This window comes from Salmo salar, chromosome ssa07 (assembly GCF_905237065.1).
Source record: "Salmo salar chromosome ssa07, Ssal_v3.1, whole genome shotgun sequence".
In the NCBI taxonomy this organism is placed as follows: Eukaryota; Metazoa; Chordata; class Actinopteri; order Salmoniformes; family Salmonidae; genus Salmo; species Salmo salar.
The window spans coordinates 56,764,052-56,782,206 of record NC_059448.1 but is presented as its reverse complement, the minus strand read 5'-3'; the positions used below and the strand labels follow the sequence as shown (position 1 = coordinate 56,782,206).

General features: G+C 44.6%; 1 protein-coding gene across 9 annotated transcripts in view; it reads left to right on the top strand.

Moving 5' to 3' along the window:
• The window catches only part of LOC106609713 (ATP-binding cassette sub-family C member 9), a 74,851-nt gene that overhangs the window by 51,804 nt on the left and 4,892 nt on the right, over window positions 1-18,155 (top strand). For 5 of the 9 annotated variants that reach the window (XM_045722345.1, XM_045722343.1, XM_045722346.1 and 2 more), the window contains 11 exons: window positions 640-797; window positions 908-1,000; window positions 1,805-1,907; window positions 2,151-2,261; window positions 2,962-3,082; window positions 9,293-9,423; window positions 11,204-11,282; window positions 13,220-13,328; window positions 15,296-15,399; window positions 15,765-15,898; window positions 17,094-17,156. In XM_045722345.1, the coding sequence (XP_045578301.1) occupies window positions 640-797; window positions 908-1,000; window positions 1,805-1,907; window positions 2,151-2,261; window positions 2,962-3,082; window positions 9,293-9,423; window positions 11,204-11,282; window positions 13,220-13,328; window positions 15,296-15,399; window positions 15,765-15,898; window positions 17,094-17,156 (1,206 nt within the window). Of the gene's footprint in view, window positions 1-639; window positions 798-907; window positions 1,001-1,804; window positions 1,908-2,150; window positions 2,262-2,961; window positions 3,083-9,292; window positions 9,424-11,203; window positions 11,283-13,219; window positions 13,329-14,931; window positions 15,005-15,295; window positions 15,400-15,764; window positions 15,899-17,093; window positions 17,157-17,696; window positions 17,877-18,155 lie in introns of those variants that run through there. The other 4 variants (XM_045722344.1, XM_045722350.1, XM_045722351.1 and 1 more) reach the window with 2 other exon arrangements.

The following is an 18,155-nucleotide window of genomic DNA, read 5'->3' as shown; positions in this document are numbered from 1 at the left end:
GTGATTCTGAAAAGGATGTTCATCCTCAGTAGACTGATCTGTTGACTTATTTCAGTCAGGAGTATTAGGGTAAGTAAAGTACCCTAGCGGTTAAGAGCGTTGAGACAGTAACCAAATGGTCGCTGGTTCAAATCCACAGCCGAATAGGTGAAAACTCTGTCGATGTGCCCATGATCGAGGCACTAAACCCTAATTTCTCCTGTAAGTTGCTCTGGATAAGAATGACTGCAAAATGCCAAACATTTAAATGTTAAATGAGTACTGTGGGAATCCTCTACTCAGGAAGCTGTCATCTGTCTGATGAAGGATCTGTCTTTGGCCATGGTGTGATTGGACAGACTCCAGTGCTGCTCTCCAGCTGGGCTTGCCCTGAGTGGCCTTAAGATTACAGCTCACACAAATATTAAGAGTTTGTCAGTCATTTGCAGGCGTCAGAATTAGTCTATTGTTGAGATGAGTCCACGTCCCACGTCATTATATTACGTCCCTCAGGTGACCTCAGATCGTTAAAGAGGACGAAATTGAGGTCCAGAGCGTAGGTCAGAAATGTAGCACTGACATGATACTATCTCCTCCCTCTCTCTCTTTCTCTCTCTCTCTCTCTCTCTCTCTCTCTCTCTCTATCCGCCCTTTCTCCAGCACATCCCTCCTACCCTGGAGTCTTTGACCCGCTCCACTCTGCTCTGCCTGTCAGCCATCGGGGTCATAGCGTTTGTCACCCCAAGCTTCCTCATCGCTCTGATTCCTCTGGCTGTGTCCTTCTACTTTATACAGAAGTACTTCCGGGTCGCCTCAAAGTGAGTTCACTGGGCAGACCTGGTCCATTTCAGCTCAATGTAGTTTCCTTTACTTTGCTTTTCATCTCTGTTTCCACATTGTCCAGACTTTTCTTCATTTTCTCTCTCAGGGACCTTCAGGACTTAGATGACTCCACCCAGCTTCCTCTGCTCTGCCACTTCTCTGAGACTGCAGAGGGACTCACCACCATCCGAGCATTCAGGTCAGTGTACCATACACACACACACACACACACACACACACACACACACACACACACACACACACACACACACACACACACACACACACACACACACACACACACACACGTGTGACAGAGTGGAAATTTCGCCCAGAGCATCGTTACACAACATACTCAAGAAGCACTTATAGGTTTTTGGAAGGCAGTAACTCTGTACTTAGCCATCCGAAACTCGTTGTTGACACTGAAGGTTAATTCCTTTGCTTATATGTAATATTAGTGTGAATTAAACAACTTGAATCCCATCTAGAACTCTTCCAACCCATCCAGAACCATTCATTCATGGAGGAAGGAGGATATCACAAACCCAAATCTTTCTCTTGATCCAGAATTACATGAATCCCACTCTAAACAGTTCACGAACGTTCCTCCTTTTCCCCAGAATCGTGGTAATCCAACATTAAACAGCTCTCACGGTTACTACCCCTCAGACAGCCTCTTCCTCCCTGAAGACTTCCTCATCTTGGCAGCACCGTGGCTTCTCTCTCTTTCTCTCGTGGTCCAATGTTAGATGTTAGATGTCACTTAGCTGTGTAGCAGCCATGGTCCAACTCACATCATCAGGTATGATGGTCCAGTCCTGAAACAATCCCACTTCAGTGTTTGTCTAACGGAGGTGCTTCTATGAACCCTAACCAGGACTGGGACCTGGAGACGTGCGGGCTAACACAGTCTAGACGCCGGGTTCAAACCTGGTCACATTTTCAGATGGGAATGAGTCTGGTAGGTATAAGCTATATTTATTTTCCATTTGTTCTTCAGACATGAATCTCGATTCAAGCAGAAGATGCTGGAGCTGACAGATACCAACAACACAGCCTACCTGTTCCTCTCTGCTGCCAACCGCTGGTTGGAGGTCAGAACGGTGAGAGAATATTCATGTCCACCATTCAACCATGACATTATTAATACCACATGGGACTATTGTAATACTAATGGTATCCTACTGAATATTCAACACAATACTCCCTGGTTTCTTATCACGCTGAGCTGCAAAATTAGAAGAAATTACTTTTTGAGATTAGAGCTAAATGCTGTGTTGAATTCACAACTTCAAATTCTCTCTCTCTCCCTCTAACTATCTTATCTGTCTCTCTTTCTCTCCCAGGACTACCTGGGTGCTGTCATTGTGCTAACAGCAGCAGTAGCCTCAATATGGAGCTCTGGCAAGAACCTTCCCTCTAGCATGGTGGGGTTAGGCCTGACCTACGCCCTTACAGTGAGTCAACGTCTCCCCAATGTCACCTAAACATGAAAATACCCACAGCACAGAAACAACGTACAGGATCAACTTCCTCAGATGAGAATCTTTTTAATAACAGGCCCTCATTCACCTGGACCTGAGTGTAGTTGTATTGCCCATTCAGACGTTTACAAGATGTCAAGGCAGCAAGTATTTAGACAAGGTATTCAGTAGACCATTTATGGAACTGTACAGAGAAGGACTGCATCAGTCACATTAATGAGAGGAGTATTGTTGCCAGTCCTTTGTAGAGAAGGGATATTTTTAATAGATGGATTGTATTCCTCTCCCACTGCCAGAAGATATGAAACAATAGAAGCTGTATTGTCCTCAGCATTTATCTTTGTTTTTACTGTAACAAAAACCCACAGTATTTTTTTCTGTAGGCTTATCACTCCTCAGAGAGCATAGCCCATCCACGACTCTTCTCTATAGCACTCTCTTCTGACTGATCAGCCTTTTATGTATTCTTCTCAACCATTAAATACCTTTGGCTAACCTCATATTGTCCAAGGCAATGGGTAAAAAAGACTCCCACTCAGACATATTACAATAATAATAATAACAATGATTATAATTAATAGTATTATTAATAGTAGTATTATGTCTATACCTAGTAATGACACTTCATAGAACACGGATGAAATAAATATTGTGTTTACCTCTCGTTACCCAGGTGACCAACTACCTGAACTGGGTGGTGAGGAACCTGGCTGACTTAGAGGTCCAGATGGCTGCTGTCAAGAAGGTCAACAGCTTCCTGAGTACAGAGTCTGAGAACTACGAAGGCTCCATGGGTAAACTAAACACACTCCCACACCAAATGCTGCTTCCCAATACCCTGGAGTCTCTTGTGACAGAAGCTGGACAGTGCCCACGCAAGATTTGGTTTAAAATAGTCAGCAGTAAATAGAACAGGGTAATGTAATCCTGCTGAAACACACAGTCAATAGAACAGGGTAATGGAATCCTGCTGAAACACACAGTCAATAGAACAGGGTAATGGAATCCTGCTGAAACACACAGTCAATAGAACAGGGTAATGGAATCCTGCTGAAACACACAGTCAATAGAACAGGGTAATGGAATCCTGCTGAAACACACAGTCAATAGAACAGGGTAATGGAATCCTGCTGAAACACACAGTCAATAGAACAGGGTAATGGAATCCTGCTGAAACACACAGTCAATAGAACAGGGTAATGGAATCCTGCTGAAACACACAGTCAATAGAACAGGGTAATGGAATCCTGCTGAAACACACAGTCAATAGAACAGGGTAATGGAATCCTGCTGAAACACAGTAAATAGAACAGGGTAATGGAATCCTGCTGAAAGACACAGTCAATAGAACAGGGTAATGGAATCCTGCTGAAACACACAGTCAATAGAACAGGGTAATGGAATCCTGCTGAAACACACAGTCAATAGAACAGGGTAATGGAATCCTGCTGAAACACACAGTCAATAGAACAGGGTAATGGAATCCTGCTGAAACACACAGTCAATAGAACAGGGTAATGGAATCCTGCTGAAACACACAGTCAATAGAACAGGGTAATGGAATCCTGCTGAAACACACAGTCAATAGAACAGGGTAATGGAATCCTGCTGAAACACACAGTCAATAGAACAGGGTAATGGAATCCTGCTGAAAACACAGTCAATAGAACAGGGTAATGGAATCCTGCTGAAACACACAGTCAATAGAACAGGGTAATGGAATCCTGCTGAAACACACAGTCAATAGAACAGGGTAATGGAATCCTGCTGAAACACACAGTCAATAGAACAGGGTAATGGAATCCTGCTGAAACACACAGTCAATAGAACAGGGTAATGGAATCCTGCTGAAACACACAGTCAATAGAACAGGGTAATGGAATCCTGCTGAAACACACAGTCAATAGAACAGGGTAATGGAATCCTGCTGAAACACACAGTCAATAGAACAGGGTAATGGAATCCTGCTGAAACACACAGTCAATAGAACAGGGTATTGGAATCCTGCTGAAACACACAGTCAATAGAACAGGGTAATGGAATCCTGCTGAAACACACAGTCAATAGAACAGGGTAATGGAATCCTGCTGAAACACACAGTCAATAGAACAGGGTAATGGAATCCTGCTGAAACACACAGTCAATAGAACAGGGTAATGGAATCCTGCTGAAACACACAGTCAATAGAACAGGGTAATGGAATCCTGCTGAAACACACAGTCAATAGAACAGGGTAATGGAATCCTGCTGAAACACACAGTCAATAGAACAGGGTAATGGAATCCTGCTGAAACACACAGTCAATAGAACAGGGTAATGGAATCCTGCTGAAACACACAGTAAATAGAACAGGGTAATGGAATCCTGCTGAAACACACAGTCAATAGAACAGGGTAATGGGATCCTGCTGAAACACACAGTCAATAGAACAGGGTGTGGAATCCTGCTGAAACACACAGTCAATAGAACAGGGTAATGGGATCCTGCTGAAACACACAGTCAATAGAACAGGGTAATGGAATCCTGCTGAAACACACAGTCAATAGAACAGGGTAATGGAATCCTGCTGAAACACACAGTCAATAGAACAGGGTAATGGAATCCTGCTGAAACACACAGTCAATAGAACAGGGTAATGGAATCCTGCTGAAACACACAGTCAATAGAACAGGGTAATGGAATCCTGCTGAAACACACAGTCAATAGAACAGGGTAATGGAATCCTGCTGAAACACACAGTCAATAGAACAGGGTAATGGAATCCTGCTGAAACACACAGTCAATAGAACAGGGTAATGGAATCCTGCTGAAACACACAGTCAATAGAACAGGGTAATGGAATCCTGCTGAAACACACAGTCAATAGAACAGGGTAATGGAATCCTGCTGAAACACACAGTCAATAGAACAGGGTAATGGAATCCTGCTGAAACACACAGTAAATAGAACAGGGTAATGGAATCCTGCTGAAACACACAGTCAATAGAACAGGGTAATGGAATCCTGCTGAAACACACAGTCAATAGAACAGGGTAATGGAATCCTGCTGAAACACACAGTAAATAGAACAGGGTAATGGAATCCTGCTGAAACACACAGTCAGTAGAACAGGGTAATGGGATCCTGCTGAAACACACAGTCAATAGTACAGGGTAATGGAATCCTGCTGAAACACACAGTCAATAGAACAGGGTAATGGAATCCTGCTGAAACACACAGTCAATAGAACAGGGTAATGGAATCCTGCTGAAACACACAGTCAATAGAACAGGGTAATGGAATCCTGCTGAAACACACAGTCAATAGAACAGGGTATTGGAATCCTGCTGAAACACACAGTCAATAGAACAGGGTAATGGAATCCTGCTGAAACACACAGTCAATAGAACAGGGTAATGGAATCCTGCTGAAACACACAGTCAATAGAACAGGGTAATGGAATCCTGCTGAAACACACAGTCAATAGAACAGGGTAATGGAATCCTGCTGAAACACAGTCAATAGAACAGGGTAATGGAATCCTGCTGAAACACACAGTCAATAGAACAGGGTAATGGAATCCTGCTGAAACACACAGTAAATAGAACAGGGTAATGGAATCCTGCTGAAACACACAGTCAATAGAACAGGGTAATGGGATCCTGCTGAAACACGCAGTCAATAGAACAGGGTAATGGAATCCTGCTGAAACACACAGTCAATAGAACAGGGTAATGGGATCCTGCTGAAACACACAGTCAATAGAACAGGGTAATGGAATCCTGCTGAAACACACAGTCAATAGAACAGGGTAATGGAATCCTGCTGAAACACACAGGCAATAGAACAGGGTAATGGAATCCTGCTGAAACACACAGTCAATAGAACAGGGTAATGGAATCCTGCTGAAACACACAGTCAATAGAACAGGGTAATGGAATCCTGCTGAAACACACAGTCAATAGAACAGGGTAATGGAATCCTGCTGAAACACACAGTCAATAGAACAGGGTAATGGAATCCTGCTGAAACACACAGTCAATAGAACAGGGTAATGGAATCCTGCTGAAACACACAGTCAATAGAACAGGGTAATGGGATCCTGCTGAAACACACAGTCAATAGAACAGGGTAATGGAATCCTGCTGAAACACGCAGTCAATAGAACAGGGTAATGGGATCCTGCTGAAACACGCAGTCAATAGAACAGGGTAATGGAATCCTGCTGAAACACGCAGTCAATAGAACAGGGTAATGGAATCCTGCTGAAACACGCAGTCAATAGAACAGGGTAATGGAATCCTGCTGAAACACGCAGTCAATAGAACAGGGTAATGGAATCCTGCTGAAACACGCAGTCAATAGAACAGGGTAATGGAATCCTGCTGAAACACGCAGTCAATAGAACAGGGTAATGGAATCCTGCTGAAACACGCAGTCAATAGAACAGGGTAATGGAATCCTGCTGAAACACACAGTCAATAGAACAGGGTAGTGGAATCCTGCTGAAACACACAGTAAATAGAACAGGGTAATGGAATCCTGCTGAAACACACAGTCAATAGAACAGGGTAATGGAATCCTGCTGAAACACACAGTCAATAGAACAGGGTAGTGGAATCCTGCTGAAACACACAGTCAAAAGAACAGGGTAATGGAATCCTGCTGAAACACACAGTCAATAGAACAGGGTAATGGAATCCTGCTGAAACACACAGCCAATAGAACAGGGTAATGGAATCCGGCTGAAACACAGTCAATAGAACAGCGTAATGGAATCCTGCTGAAACACACAGTCAATAGAACAGGGTAATGGAATCCTGCTGAAACACAAAGTCAATAGAACAGGGTAATGGAATCCTGCTGAAACACACAGTTCCAAATATGATCATCATCTCTGCTCACGCTATTTGAAAAGTTCCTCACAAAATGAAAACCATAGATGTTCAACTAAGCACTCTCCCATGACAGACTGTAGCTGGCCAGTGTGCTGCACAATTTGGTTCTGTGTTCCGAGATCAAATAAAATAAAATACAATTGTATTTGTCACATGCGCTGAATACAACAGGTGTAGACTTTACAGTGAATTGCTCACTTTCAAGCCCTTAACCAACAATGCAGTTAAGAAGAATACCTACAAAAATAAGAAATAAAAGTAACAAATAATTAAAGAGCAGCAGTAAAATAGCAATAGCGAGGCTATATACAGATTAAGTATATAGCAAAGGGGCAGCAGGTAGCCTAGTGGTTAGAGTGTTGGACTTATAACTGAAATGTTGCAAGATCGAATCCCCGAGCTGTCAAGGTAAAAATCTGTCGTTCTGCCCCTGAACAAGGCAGTTAACCCACTGTTCCTAGGCCGTCATTATAAATAAGAATTTGTTCTTAACTGATTTAAATACAGGTAAAATAAAAATAAATGTAAAAAAGTAAGCACTGATTGAAGCTTCCATTTATCAAGTGTCAACTCCAACATGTAACAGTGAGGATGGCTCAACATAGTCTACACATCTATAAGGACTATATTTAAAAATCCATGGCAATAGAACAGTCAACCACACATGGCAACAATCTGACAGCATGGTAATGTCTTCAGATTTGCAGTGTGGGGCAGAACGACTTGACACAGACAGTGTTTCTCCTCCTGAATTCCAACATCATTTCTCTAGTGAGTCTCTGTGGAGTTTACAATAGTCCCGTTACGGGTCTCCTTCCAAAGCAGCATCGAAGTTTAAGTAATGTGCTGTTGCCATGGCGATGTTAAAAAAGAAGAGAAGGGGTCATGTCTCTTGGGGGAGGAAGATAAGAGGGCTAGAACTAAGGGAGGAGGAGGGGGGAGAGAGTTGTTGAGGAACAACTAGGAGGTGAGATTGAAGAGGGAGGAGAGGAGAAGGAGGAGCAGGGGGGAGAGAGTTCATGAGGAGGAAGAGATGGATGAGAGGGAGGATAGAGTCCCCCATCTCTAGAGCCGTGGCCCTGCTAGAGTCCTGTGGTTAAAGAACCCCTGCCAGAGTGGGCTGTCCTCCTACACTGTGACGTAATGGAAAGTTTGGCTCTGATAGCAATACAACGATAATGAGTGGAGCTTGTCCAAGCAACGAGCTGTCATCTTGCCCTGTTTTATCATCCTTCCCTTTGATTCATTTAGTCCTTTTGTTTCCTCTGTGTCCGTTCGAAGCCCTTAAGTCATGAGGAGAAAACCACCAACCCTTATTTTAAGGACTGCATGCATGGTTTTAGCTGTAAAACACAGACTACTTTTGAAGTAGCCAAATGCTGCAGTCTAAACAGACCAGAGCCTGGTCACAGTAGGAAGAGTGGTCCTGAGTAGCACTTAGGGCACCACCTTTGACAAAGAGACCTCTGTTTACTGCATCGTCAGTTGTGTGACTGTCCCCAAATTCACTACTGTATGACTGTCCTGGATGTCCTACTGTATGACTGTGCTGGATGTCCTACTGTATGACTGTCCTGGATGTCCTACTGTATGAATGTCCTGGATGTCCTACTGTATGACTGTCCTGGATGTCCTACAGTATGACTGTCCTGGATGTCCTACTGTATGACTGTCCTGGATGTCCTACTGTATGACTGTCCTGGATGTCCTACTGTATGACTGTGCTGGATGTCCTACTGTATGACTGTCCTGGATGTCCTACTGTATGACTGTCCTGGATGTCCTACTGTATGACTGTCCTGGATGTCCTACTGTATGACTGTGCTGGATGTCCTACTGTATGACTGCCTGGATGTCCTGTCCGGCTGTCCTGGATGTCCTACTGTATGACTGTGCTGGATGTCCTACTGTATGACTGTCCTGGATGTCCTACTGTATGACTGTCCTGGATGTCCTACTGTATGACTGTCCTGGATGTCCTACTGTATGACTGTGCTGGATGTTCTACTGTATGTGTTATTGTGCCAAGGAAAAGCTGCTAGCCCTAGTTATTGTGTGTGATCACAGTATATAATTACACATCACATTCATGTTTTGTTAATGGTGGACTATATGTGTTCTTTCCAGATACCTCCCAGGTCCCCGAGGACTGGCCCCAGCATGGAGAGATAAAGATCCAGGATCTGTGTGTCCGTTACGACCCCCTTCTGAAGCCTGTCCTCAAACACGTTAATGCCTACATCAACCCTGGACAGAAGGTAAGTAACAGCCCTGTGTCTTAACGCAACTGTGAGACGGCACATTGTTGCTGTAGCTTCAATAAAGATCACATTTAGGGAGCTAAGCAACCCTGGACAGAAGTCACACCCGCTCACAGAGCCCTCCGTTAACGCAACTGTGACTTCACGCGTTGTTCCTGACTATATCGCTGAATAATGATCACATTTGAACGCAATGAAAGCAGTGAAAAGCAAGTGGACGTTTACTTTCTGTTTGAATCACAGCCCTGTGCCTAAACTCAACTGTGACTTGACACATAGTGAAGAAACGTACTAGTTGGTCGCGGCGACTCCGTATGGCATGCGTCTTCCAGCTTTCGGCACACACATGTCCGTTCTCTCAGGGCAGTGTTACTGTACCTCAGCAGACTCCTGCTATCTGACCTGACTGATGAGGCTGCTTCACTTCTGCTGTGAGGAGCCTGAATGCAGATACACAGGTAGAGAGAGATACCCAGTCCAGAGCAGAGAATCAGAGATACAGAGCTACTAGAACTCCTTCTCAGACCGTGTTCTTCAGTCCTGGTCCTAGAGAGACACGGGTTGTGCAGGCTTTTGATCCAGCCCAGTACCAACACACCACATGAGGTTGGTGGCACCTTAATTGAGGAGAACGGGCTGTTGGTAATGGCTGGAGCGGAACAGGTAGAATGGTATCAAATACATCAAACACATGGTTTGATGCCATTCCATTGACTCCATTCCAGACATTATTATGAGCCGTCCTCCCCTCAGCAGCCTCCACTGCAACACACATTATTCAACTGATTGAGTAGTTGAATCAGGTGTGTTAGTTGATGCTGGGCTGGAACAATAGCCAGGACTGAAGTAGGTGTTCTAGTATCTGTCTTTGACTCCGTGCTCTGTAAGCAGGGCTGGATATTAGGTATGTCTCTATCTGTGTGAGTGCTCTGTAAGCAGGGCTGGATATTAGGTATCTCTCTATCTGTATCTGTGAGTGTTTTATAAGCAAGGCTGGATATTAGGTATCTCTCTATCTGTGTATTTGTGAGTGTTTTATAAGCAAGGCTGGATATTAGGTATCTCTCTATCTGTGTATCTGTGAGTGTTTTATAAGCAGGGCTGGTTAATATGTGTCTCTATATCTGTGTATCAGTAACTGTGTCTTATAACCATTCCAGGGCTGGATATTATGTCTGGAAGAGCATGATGAGTTTAGTGTCTCCTGCTGAGCCTCAATTTCTACAACCACCCTGTATTCCCCTTTTAATCTGACTCAGTTTAGGTATCCCATTAATCCTCATATACTCAAACATGTTAAATCTGGGGATATAAACCCTTAGTAGAGAGGCCTGGCTGTGTGTGTGGCTGTGTGTGTGTGGTGTCTTTGACCCAATGAGAGAAAACGTGAGTGTGGAACTGTGTAATTCGGTCCAGATCTAAGAATAGTAATGTACTGTGGTTGAGTGTGAGGCTGACCGCGTGTTTATGGGTAGCTCCATTTTATACAGTAAGTACACTGTAAAAAATACAGTCCTGTTGTTTTTAAGGTCATTTACTGGCAGCCATTTACGTGTTAGTTACTGAAAAAAAGGGACACTATGTTACTGTAAACTTTACAGTAATGTACTGTTAAACAAAAGTTTCTGTAGGACTCTTGAGTTTTACCTTGTGAGGAAAAACTCCTAGTCCTGTTCATGAGAGTAGAGGGCCAAGCTGACAGATTGTGTCTCCCACTGGCGTGTAATGACTGTTTAATAACTAATCAATCCCCTCTTTCTCCCTCTCCTCTCTCTAGGTGGGCATCTGTGGACGCACAGGAAGTGGAAAGTCCTCCCTCTCTCTGGCCTTCTTCAATATGGTGGACGTGTTTGAAGGTTAGTCTGTCTCTCCTGTGATTCAGGTGTAGAAGGCCTCTGAAGCTGTGGACAGGAGCCTTGATGCTCAGACCTGGCACTCGTTACACAGCTCCCTCAAAGTGACTGTCTGGTTTTACTTTACAGTAGATTGAAAGAAGTGGTTGTACAAAACCCTCTCACAGTCCTCCTCACAGTCCTCCTCATAGTCCTCCTCACAGTCCTCCTCACAGTCCTCCTCATAGTCCTCCTCACAGTCCTCCTCACAGTCCTCCTCACAGTCCTCCTCATAGTCCTCCTCACAGTCCTCCTCACAGGCCCTCCTCACAGTCCTCCTCACAGTCCTCCTCACAGGCCCTCCTCACAGTCCTCCTCACAGTCCTCCTCACAGTCCTCCTCACAGTCCTCCTCATAGTCCTCCTCACAGTCCTCCTCACAGGCCCTCCTCACAGTCCTCCTCACAGTCCTCCTCATAGTCCTCCTCACAGTCCTCCTCACAGGCCCTCCTCACAGTCCTCCTCACAGTCCTCCTCTTCCTTGACCTTCCTGTCCCAAAGTGCCCTTTCAAAAGTCAGAGGGAGGCTGATGTTATAATATGGTCGTTAGTTTGAGTGGAGCTGTGTTTATTCTCATCTGATAAAGGGAAATAGGTCCTCTGCTGAAATCCATAGCCTCCTTTTAGTTTCCTCTGTTTACACAGTACGGCCCTGTGGTCACTGTCATCCTGACATCCTATGATGATGTCATATTTAGTTGTCCTTTGTACACAACTTTCTGCAGGGGGCCTGTTATTGTTAGTATGCATATCTCCAGCCTCTGGCCAAATGTCATAAATAGAATAATCAAAACATAATGTTCTGGATTTATTTTCCAACGTTGAAGATCAGTTTGTCAGAATCCACTGATAAACAATCATAGGATAATATTCAGATTTTACTCTGTCTGAATAATCTTTGTATTTACACCGCTCCTACTCAGCCAAGTCAGACAAACCTATCTTTCACCAAACCCAACAATACATGCTCTCTTTCCACACGAGCACTGCTGCCGCAGACAAATGTATTTTACTTAACAATGAATTAAGACACATATTTGTTCCCAGTGTCCCCTTATAAAGGCAGAGGGAGCGAGCTTGAACACTACGATGTTGACTGTAGTCGTACTAATAGACTCACCAGTGGACATTCTTGGGAAGATAATGTCCCCAGAAATAGACTAAATAAATAGAGTAGAAACATGAAATATGTTCAGTGAGTAATGATAATAAATGTGATGTTCAGTTTACTTGTGTATTCTCCTACAATATACAGAACAGAATGGCATCAACAACCAGACCATATATGCTTTGATGCTCTCTCTCTCTTTCTGTATCTCTCGCCCTCTCTCTGTCTGTATCGCTCTCTTTCGCTCGCTCTTTATCTATCTCTCTCTTTGTCTGTATCTCTCTCTCTGTCTGTATCTCTCTCTGTCTGTATCTCTCTCTATCTGTATCTATCTCTCTGTCTGTGTATCTCTCTCTCTCTGTCTGTATCTTCTCTCTCTCTCTCTGTCTCTCTCTCTCTCTCTGTCTTTCTCACTCTCTGTCTCTCTCTCTCTCTGTCTCTCTCTCTGTCTCTCTGTCTGTATCTCTCTCTCTGTCTCTCTCTCTGTCTCTCTCTCTCTCTGTCTCTGTCTCTCTCTGTCTCTCTCTGTATCTGTCTCTCTCTGTATCTGTCTCTCTCTCTCTCTCTGTATCTCTCTCTGTCTCTCTCTCTCTCTCTGTCTCTCTCTGTATCTGTCTCTCTCTCTCTCTCTCTCTCTCTCTGTCTCTCTCTGTATCTGTCTCTGTCTCTCTCTCTCTCTCTCTGTCTCTCTGTCTGTATCTCTCTCTGTCTCTGTCTCTCTCTCTCTCTCTGTCTCTCGGTCTGTCTCTCTCTGTCTCTCTCTGTCTCTCTCTGTATCTCTGCATCTCCTCTCAGGGCAGATCATCATTGATGGTATAGACATCTGTAAGTTGCCCCTTCAGACCCTGAGGTCTCGTCTGTCCATCATCCTCCAGGACCCGGTGCTGTTCAGCGGATCCATCCGGTACGTCGGCTACGTGTAGAACCTTAGAATGTTAGAACACTTACCAGGACACTGTACGTGCAGTGAAGAACCAGGTGTGTGTGCGTCTGTGTGAGAGCCAGTCAGTGTGTGTGTGAGCCAGTGTGTACTTGCAGAACGTTAGAACCAAGATACTGGGTCAGCACCACGTGCTCTGGCTGCTGACAATCACAGACATGCACACAAGAACTCGCCCGGAAGCTGACATAAGAGACACATTATTGCGAGCACACACACACACACACACACACACTCACACACACACTCACACACACACACACACACACACACACACACACACACACACACACACACACACACACACACACACACACACACACACACACACACACACACACACACACACACACACACACACACACACACACACACACACTCTCACACACACACACAGAGGCAGTGAAGGATCCAGTGTAACACAAGCAGACAAGGCCAATAAACAGTAACTTCCTCATGTCTCTCAGTGGAGAAATAGATCAGTAAATTATAATCAACGTATAATCAATGTATAATCAATGTATAATCAATGGATAATCAATGTATAATCAATGCCACCTTTGTTTACACACAGCGACTGCCATGAGGACTACAGTGTTGTGGTTTAGGAAGTTGAACAGATAACCGTCTGCCAACACACGGGTAGAAAACAACTTTAGTGTTCTATGATATATTGTTCAGAAGACAATAACAGAACAGTAACAGTGGGCCTAATTCAGTTTACTTTATGAAGTAAAAATGAAGCTATACAAATGTTTGGTTAAAATATGAAACTCCTCAGCAGATGTCATGAAAGTTCATCCCGCTCCCAGGACATTGGATAGTCTCTCTCTCTCTCTCTCTCTCTCTGCTCTCTCTCTCTCTGCTCTCTCTCTCTCTCTCTCTCTCTGCTCTCTCTCTCTCTCTCTCTCTCTCTCTCTGCTCTCTCTCTCTCTCTCTCTCTCTCTCTCTCTCTAGTGCCACAGCTTGAAGATGTTTGGAGTATTAGCAGATAACTGAGCTGCTGTGTTTGTTATAAAACACAAAGAGCCTGTGGTGTTTATTTAGAAAGACGTTCACGTCCCGATAAGAAATAACAACCCATCCAATGTGGCAGTAAGTGAGAGGACCGTGCGCTGAGCCAGCCCGTTGCCATGGCGATGTTTCCATGAACAGAGGCCTTGGGTGATTGGTCCTACAATAACAGTGTGTCGATTGCAGTTAGAGCTACTATAGATGCCTCAGCATGGTTAACAATTGCCACATCATTAGACCCAGTGGAACAGTTGTAGTACGAGATAGTGTGGCAGTGAGTGAGGATTCCCTCTGGCTTTGTGCTGCGGGAGTTTTAGCTAAGAGGATGGGCCCCAGTCCAAACACTGGGCCATTGCCTGTTATGGTCATCCACAGACAGTAGTGGGTTCTCTCCTCCCTTCCTCTCTCTCTCTCTCTCTGTCTCTCTCTCTGTCCCTCTCTGTCTCTCTCTCTGTCCCTCTCTCCGTCGCTCTCTCCGTCCCTCTCTCTGTCTCTCTCTGTCTCTCTCTGTATTTCAGAGAGTACCTGTACTGATGTAATGTCTCCCTGGCAGGTTTAACCTGGACCCAGATAGTACCTGTACTGATATAATGTCTCCCTGGCAGGTTTAACCTGGACCCAGATAGTACCTGTACTGATATAATGTCTCCCTGGCAGGTTTAACCTGGACCCAGATAGTACCTGAACTGATATAATGTATCCCTGGCAGGTTTAACCTGGACCCAGAGAGTAGCTGTACTGATGTAATGTCTCCCTGGCAGGTTTAACCTGGACCCAGATAGTACCTGTACTGATGTAATGTCTCCCTGGCAGGTTTAACCTGGACCCAGATAGTACCTGAACTGATGTAATGTCTCCCTGGCAGGTTTAACCTGGACCCAGATAGTACCTGTACTGATGTAATGTCTCCCTGGCAGGTTTAACCTGGACCCAGAGCGTACCTGTACTGATGACAGACTGTGGGAGGCGCTAGAAATCGCCCAGCTGAAGAACATGGTCAAAGCCCTAACTGGGGGACTGGGTATGTGTCTGTCTGTCTGTCTGTCTGTCTGTCTGTCTGTCTGTCTGTCTGTCTGTCTGTCTGTCTGTCTGCCTGCCTGCCTGCCTGCCTGCCTGCCTGCCTGTCTGTCTGTCTGTCTGTCTGTCTGTCTGTCTGTCTGTCTGTCTGTCTGTCTGTCTGTCTGTCTGTCTGTCTGTCTGCCTGCCTGCCTGCCTGCCTGCCTGCCTGCCTGCCTGTCTGTCTGTCACACAATCTGGCCACCTCCAACCACACAATCTTTGGGAAAGCATATTGGAGGGAAAAACTAATCAGAGAGTATGCTGCTAAAATGTGAGATTTCAGAAAGACGATTGCCTTAATAACAAGTGTGTGTGTGTGTGTTCCAGACGCGGTGGTGACAGAGGGAGGGGAGAACTTCAGTGTGGGTCAGAGGCAGTTGTTCTGTCTGGCCAGAGCCTTCGTCAGGAAGAGCTCCATCCTCATTATGGACGAAGCTACTGCATCCATCGACATGGCAACGGTGAGCTCACACACCCTAACAGCCATGTACCCTCCATCACTAGCTCTTTAGTGACATTATGATCAGATGTTTCATTTTCTGCTCTTTCATTTTTTACAGACAGATCTATGACATTACTTTCACCTCATATGGGTACAAACATAAAGCACAAGTATAATGTCAGATACATTATAAAAACACAAACCAGACATCTTTATATTTGTCCTCCTATTACGCGTTTATTATTTGAGTTGCCAGGGTTACATATGACATTCATTATTGAGCCCTGTACATAGAGGTTTGGTCAATAGCAGAACACACGTCCATGTATTTCAACCAGCCACATACTCTTCATTAGGCCACCAGTTTGGAAATGAAGCACTGATTTCCAGTAAAGCCTGAATCCTTAGTTGCTATATCCATTTTTGGACTTATAAATGATATGTAGCCATTGATTCTTAAAGAACATAACTGATAAATGCCTCATGAGCTCAGTTCAACTGTCGTACCCCATCAGAACCCAAAATATAACCTTGTTTTACTCCAATGTTTGTAAACGATGTAAATGTAAACAAACACTGTATAGCCTCAAAACATGTTTACAACTATAATGTTGATATCATGGATGGTCAGTCCTTGCGTCCACAGCTCTGTCTATGTATTTGAGAGGGATTCCATTCTCCAGCCCCATCCTGAGGCTGGGAGAACACGTTGTTATTGTTTCAATTAAGGATTCTATCTTTAGGGGCAGTTTTGTTGCGATTGTTGCGCAACAGTGAGGACCGTCACTCTCCTCCAGCCTCTCAGGTTTCAGTCCGGAGGCATGCATAGTTCATAGCTCCAATCCCTGGCAGTTTATATATAAATTACTGGCAGTTTAAATATAGAGTGTGCGACTCTCTTTATTTGATTTTTTATAGGGACAAGCAGGCCAACATCAATCTGAGGTCATTACGGTCACAGCCGTAGCATTAACCTTTGACCCTGACAGGTACACTCTATCAAACTACCATCACACTGATGCAGACAGCGAAGAGGGGACAGCACTCACAGTGTAGTGACATTGCTGTGGAGTGTATATGGCTGTATCTAAGATTGTGCTCCAAGTGACACACTATTCCCTATAAAGTGGACTAAGAGCCATAGGGCTCTTGTCAAAAGTAGTGCACTATGAAAGGAAAAGAGCTGACCTACATGTCATTTCTCACCCCTATAGGAGAATGTCTTACAGAAGGTGGTGATGACAGCCTTCGCCGACCGAACAGTCGTCACTATTGCAGTAAGTCTGTAACAGCCTGTAGGTCATTAGGTAGAAAGGTCAGATCTAGAAGTTATTCTCTGTATAGATGTGGAGACTCCTCTCGCTCTGCTCTCTCTCTCTATGGATCAATCATTGGAGAAAGCATAGAGACTAGGACTAGCTGATTTCTCCTAGCTTTTAGATTTCCTCCTCTCCTTCATCCTATCTTTCCAATGTCTCCTGTTTCATCATACTGTACCTCTGCTTCTCATATCTCCAAATGCTTCTCACGCCTCCAAATGCATTTACGGACCGATTCAGAGTTGAGATAAGGCGCAACTCGAACATTCCTGTAAATAATTGATCGATGACAGTGGGAGACTGATGAAAATTCAAGTTAAGAGTGCTGCAGATCTCAACTCTGAATCGACACGTTAGCCTCTCGAGACTCAAACAGCTTGTCTGCTGTCCTTCCTTCACCTGTCTTCTTTTCCTTGTTTTCCCTGTCTGTCTGTCCTTGCTCCTCTCCTTCTGTCTTCCCATCTATCCTTTGTTCCTTCTCTCCGTTCTGGCACCCAGCACCTGGTGTCCTCCATCTTGGAGGCTGAACAGGTGCTGGTGTTCTCCGCGGGGCAGCTAGTGGAGTGTGACTCTGCAGTCAACCTGCTAGCACAGCAGGACAGCCTCTTCAGTGTCTTAGTGAGGACTCACAAGTAGGCCCTGTCCCAGCCTGCCTTCCAGGCCTCTACAGCCTCCCGGGTTGGTACTGCATGCTGTCTGAGACCACTGTCAGGGGGTTAAAGAGAGATACTACATCTAATCTGTCTGGGGGTTAAAGAGGGATACTACATCTAATCTGTCTGGGGGTTAAAGAGATACTACATCTAATCTGTCTGGGGGTTAAAGACGGTTACTACATCTAATCTGTCTGGGGTTAAAGAGAGATACTACATCTAATCTGTCTGAGGGTTAAAGAGGGATACTACATCTAATCTGTCTGAGGGTTAAAGAGAGGGATACTACATCTAATCTGTCTGG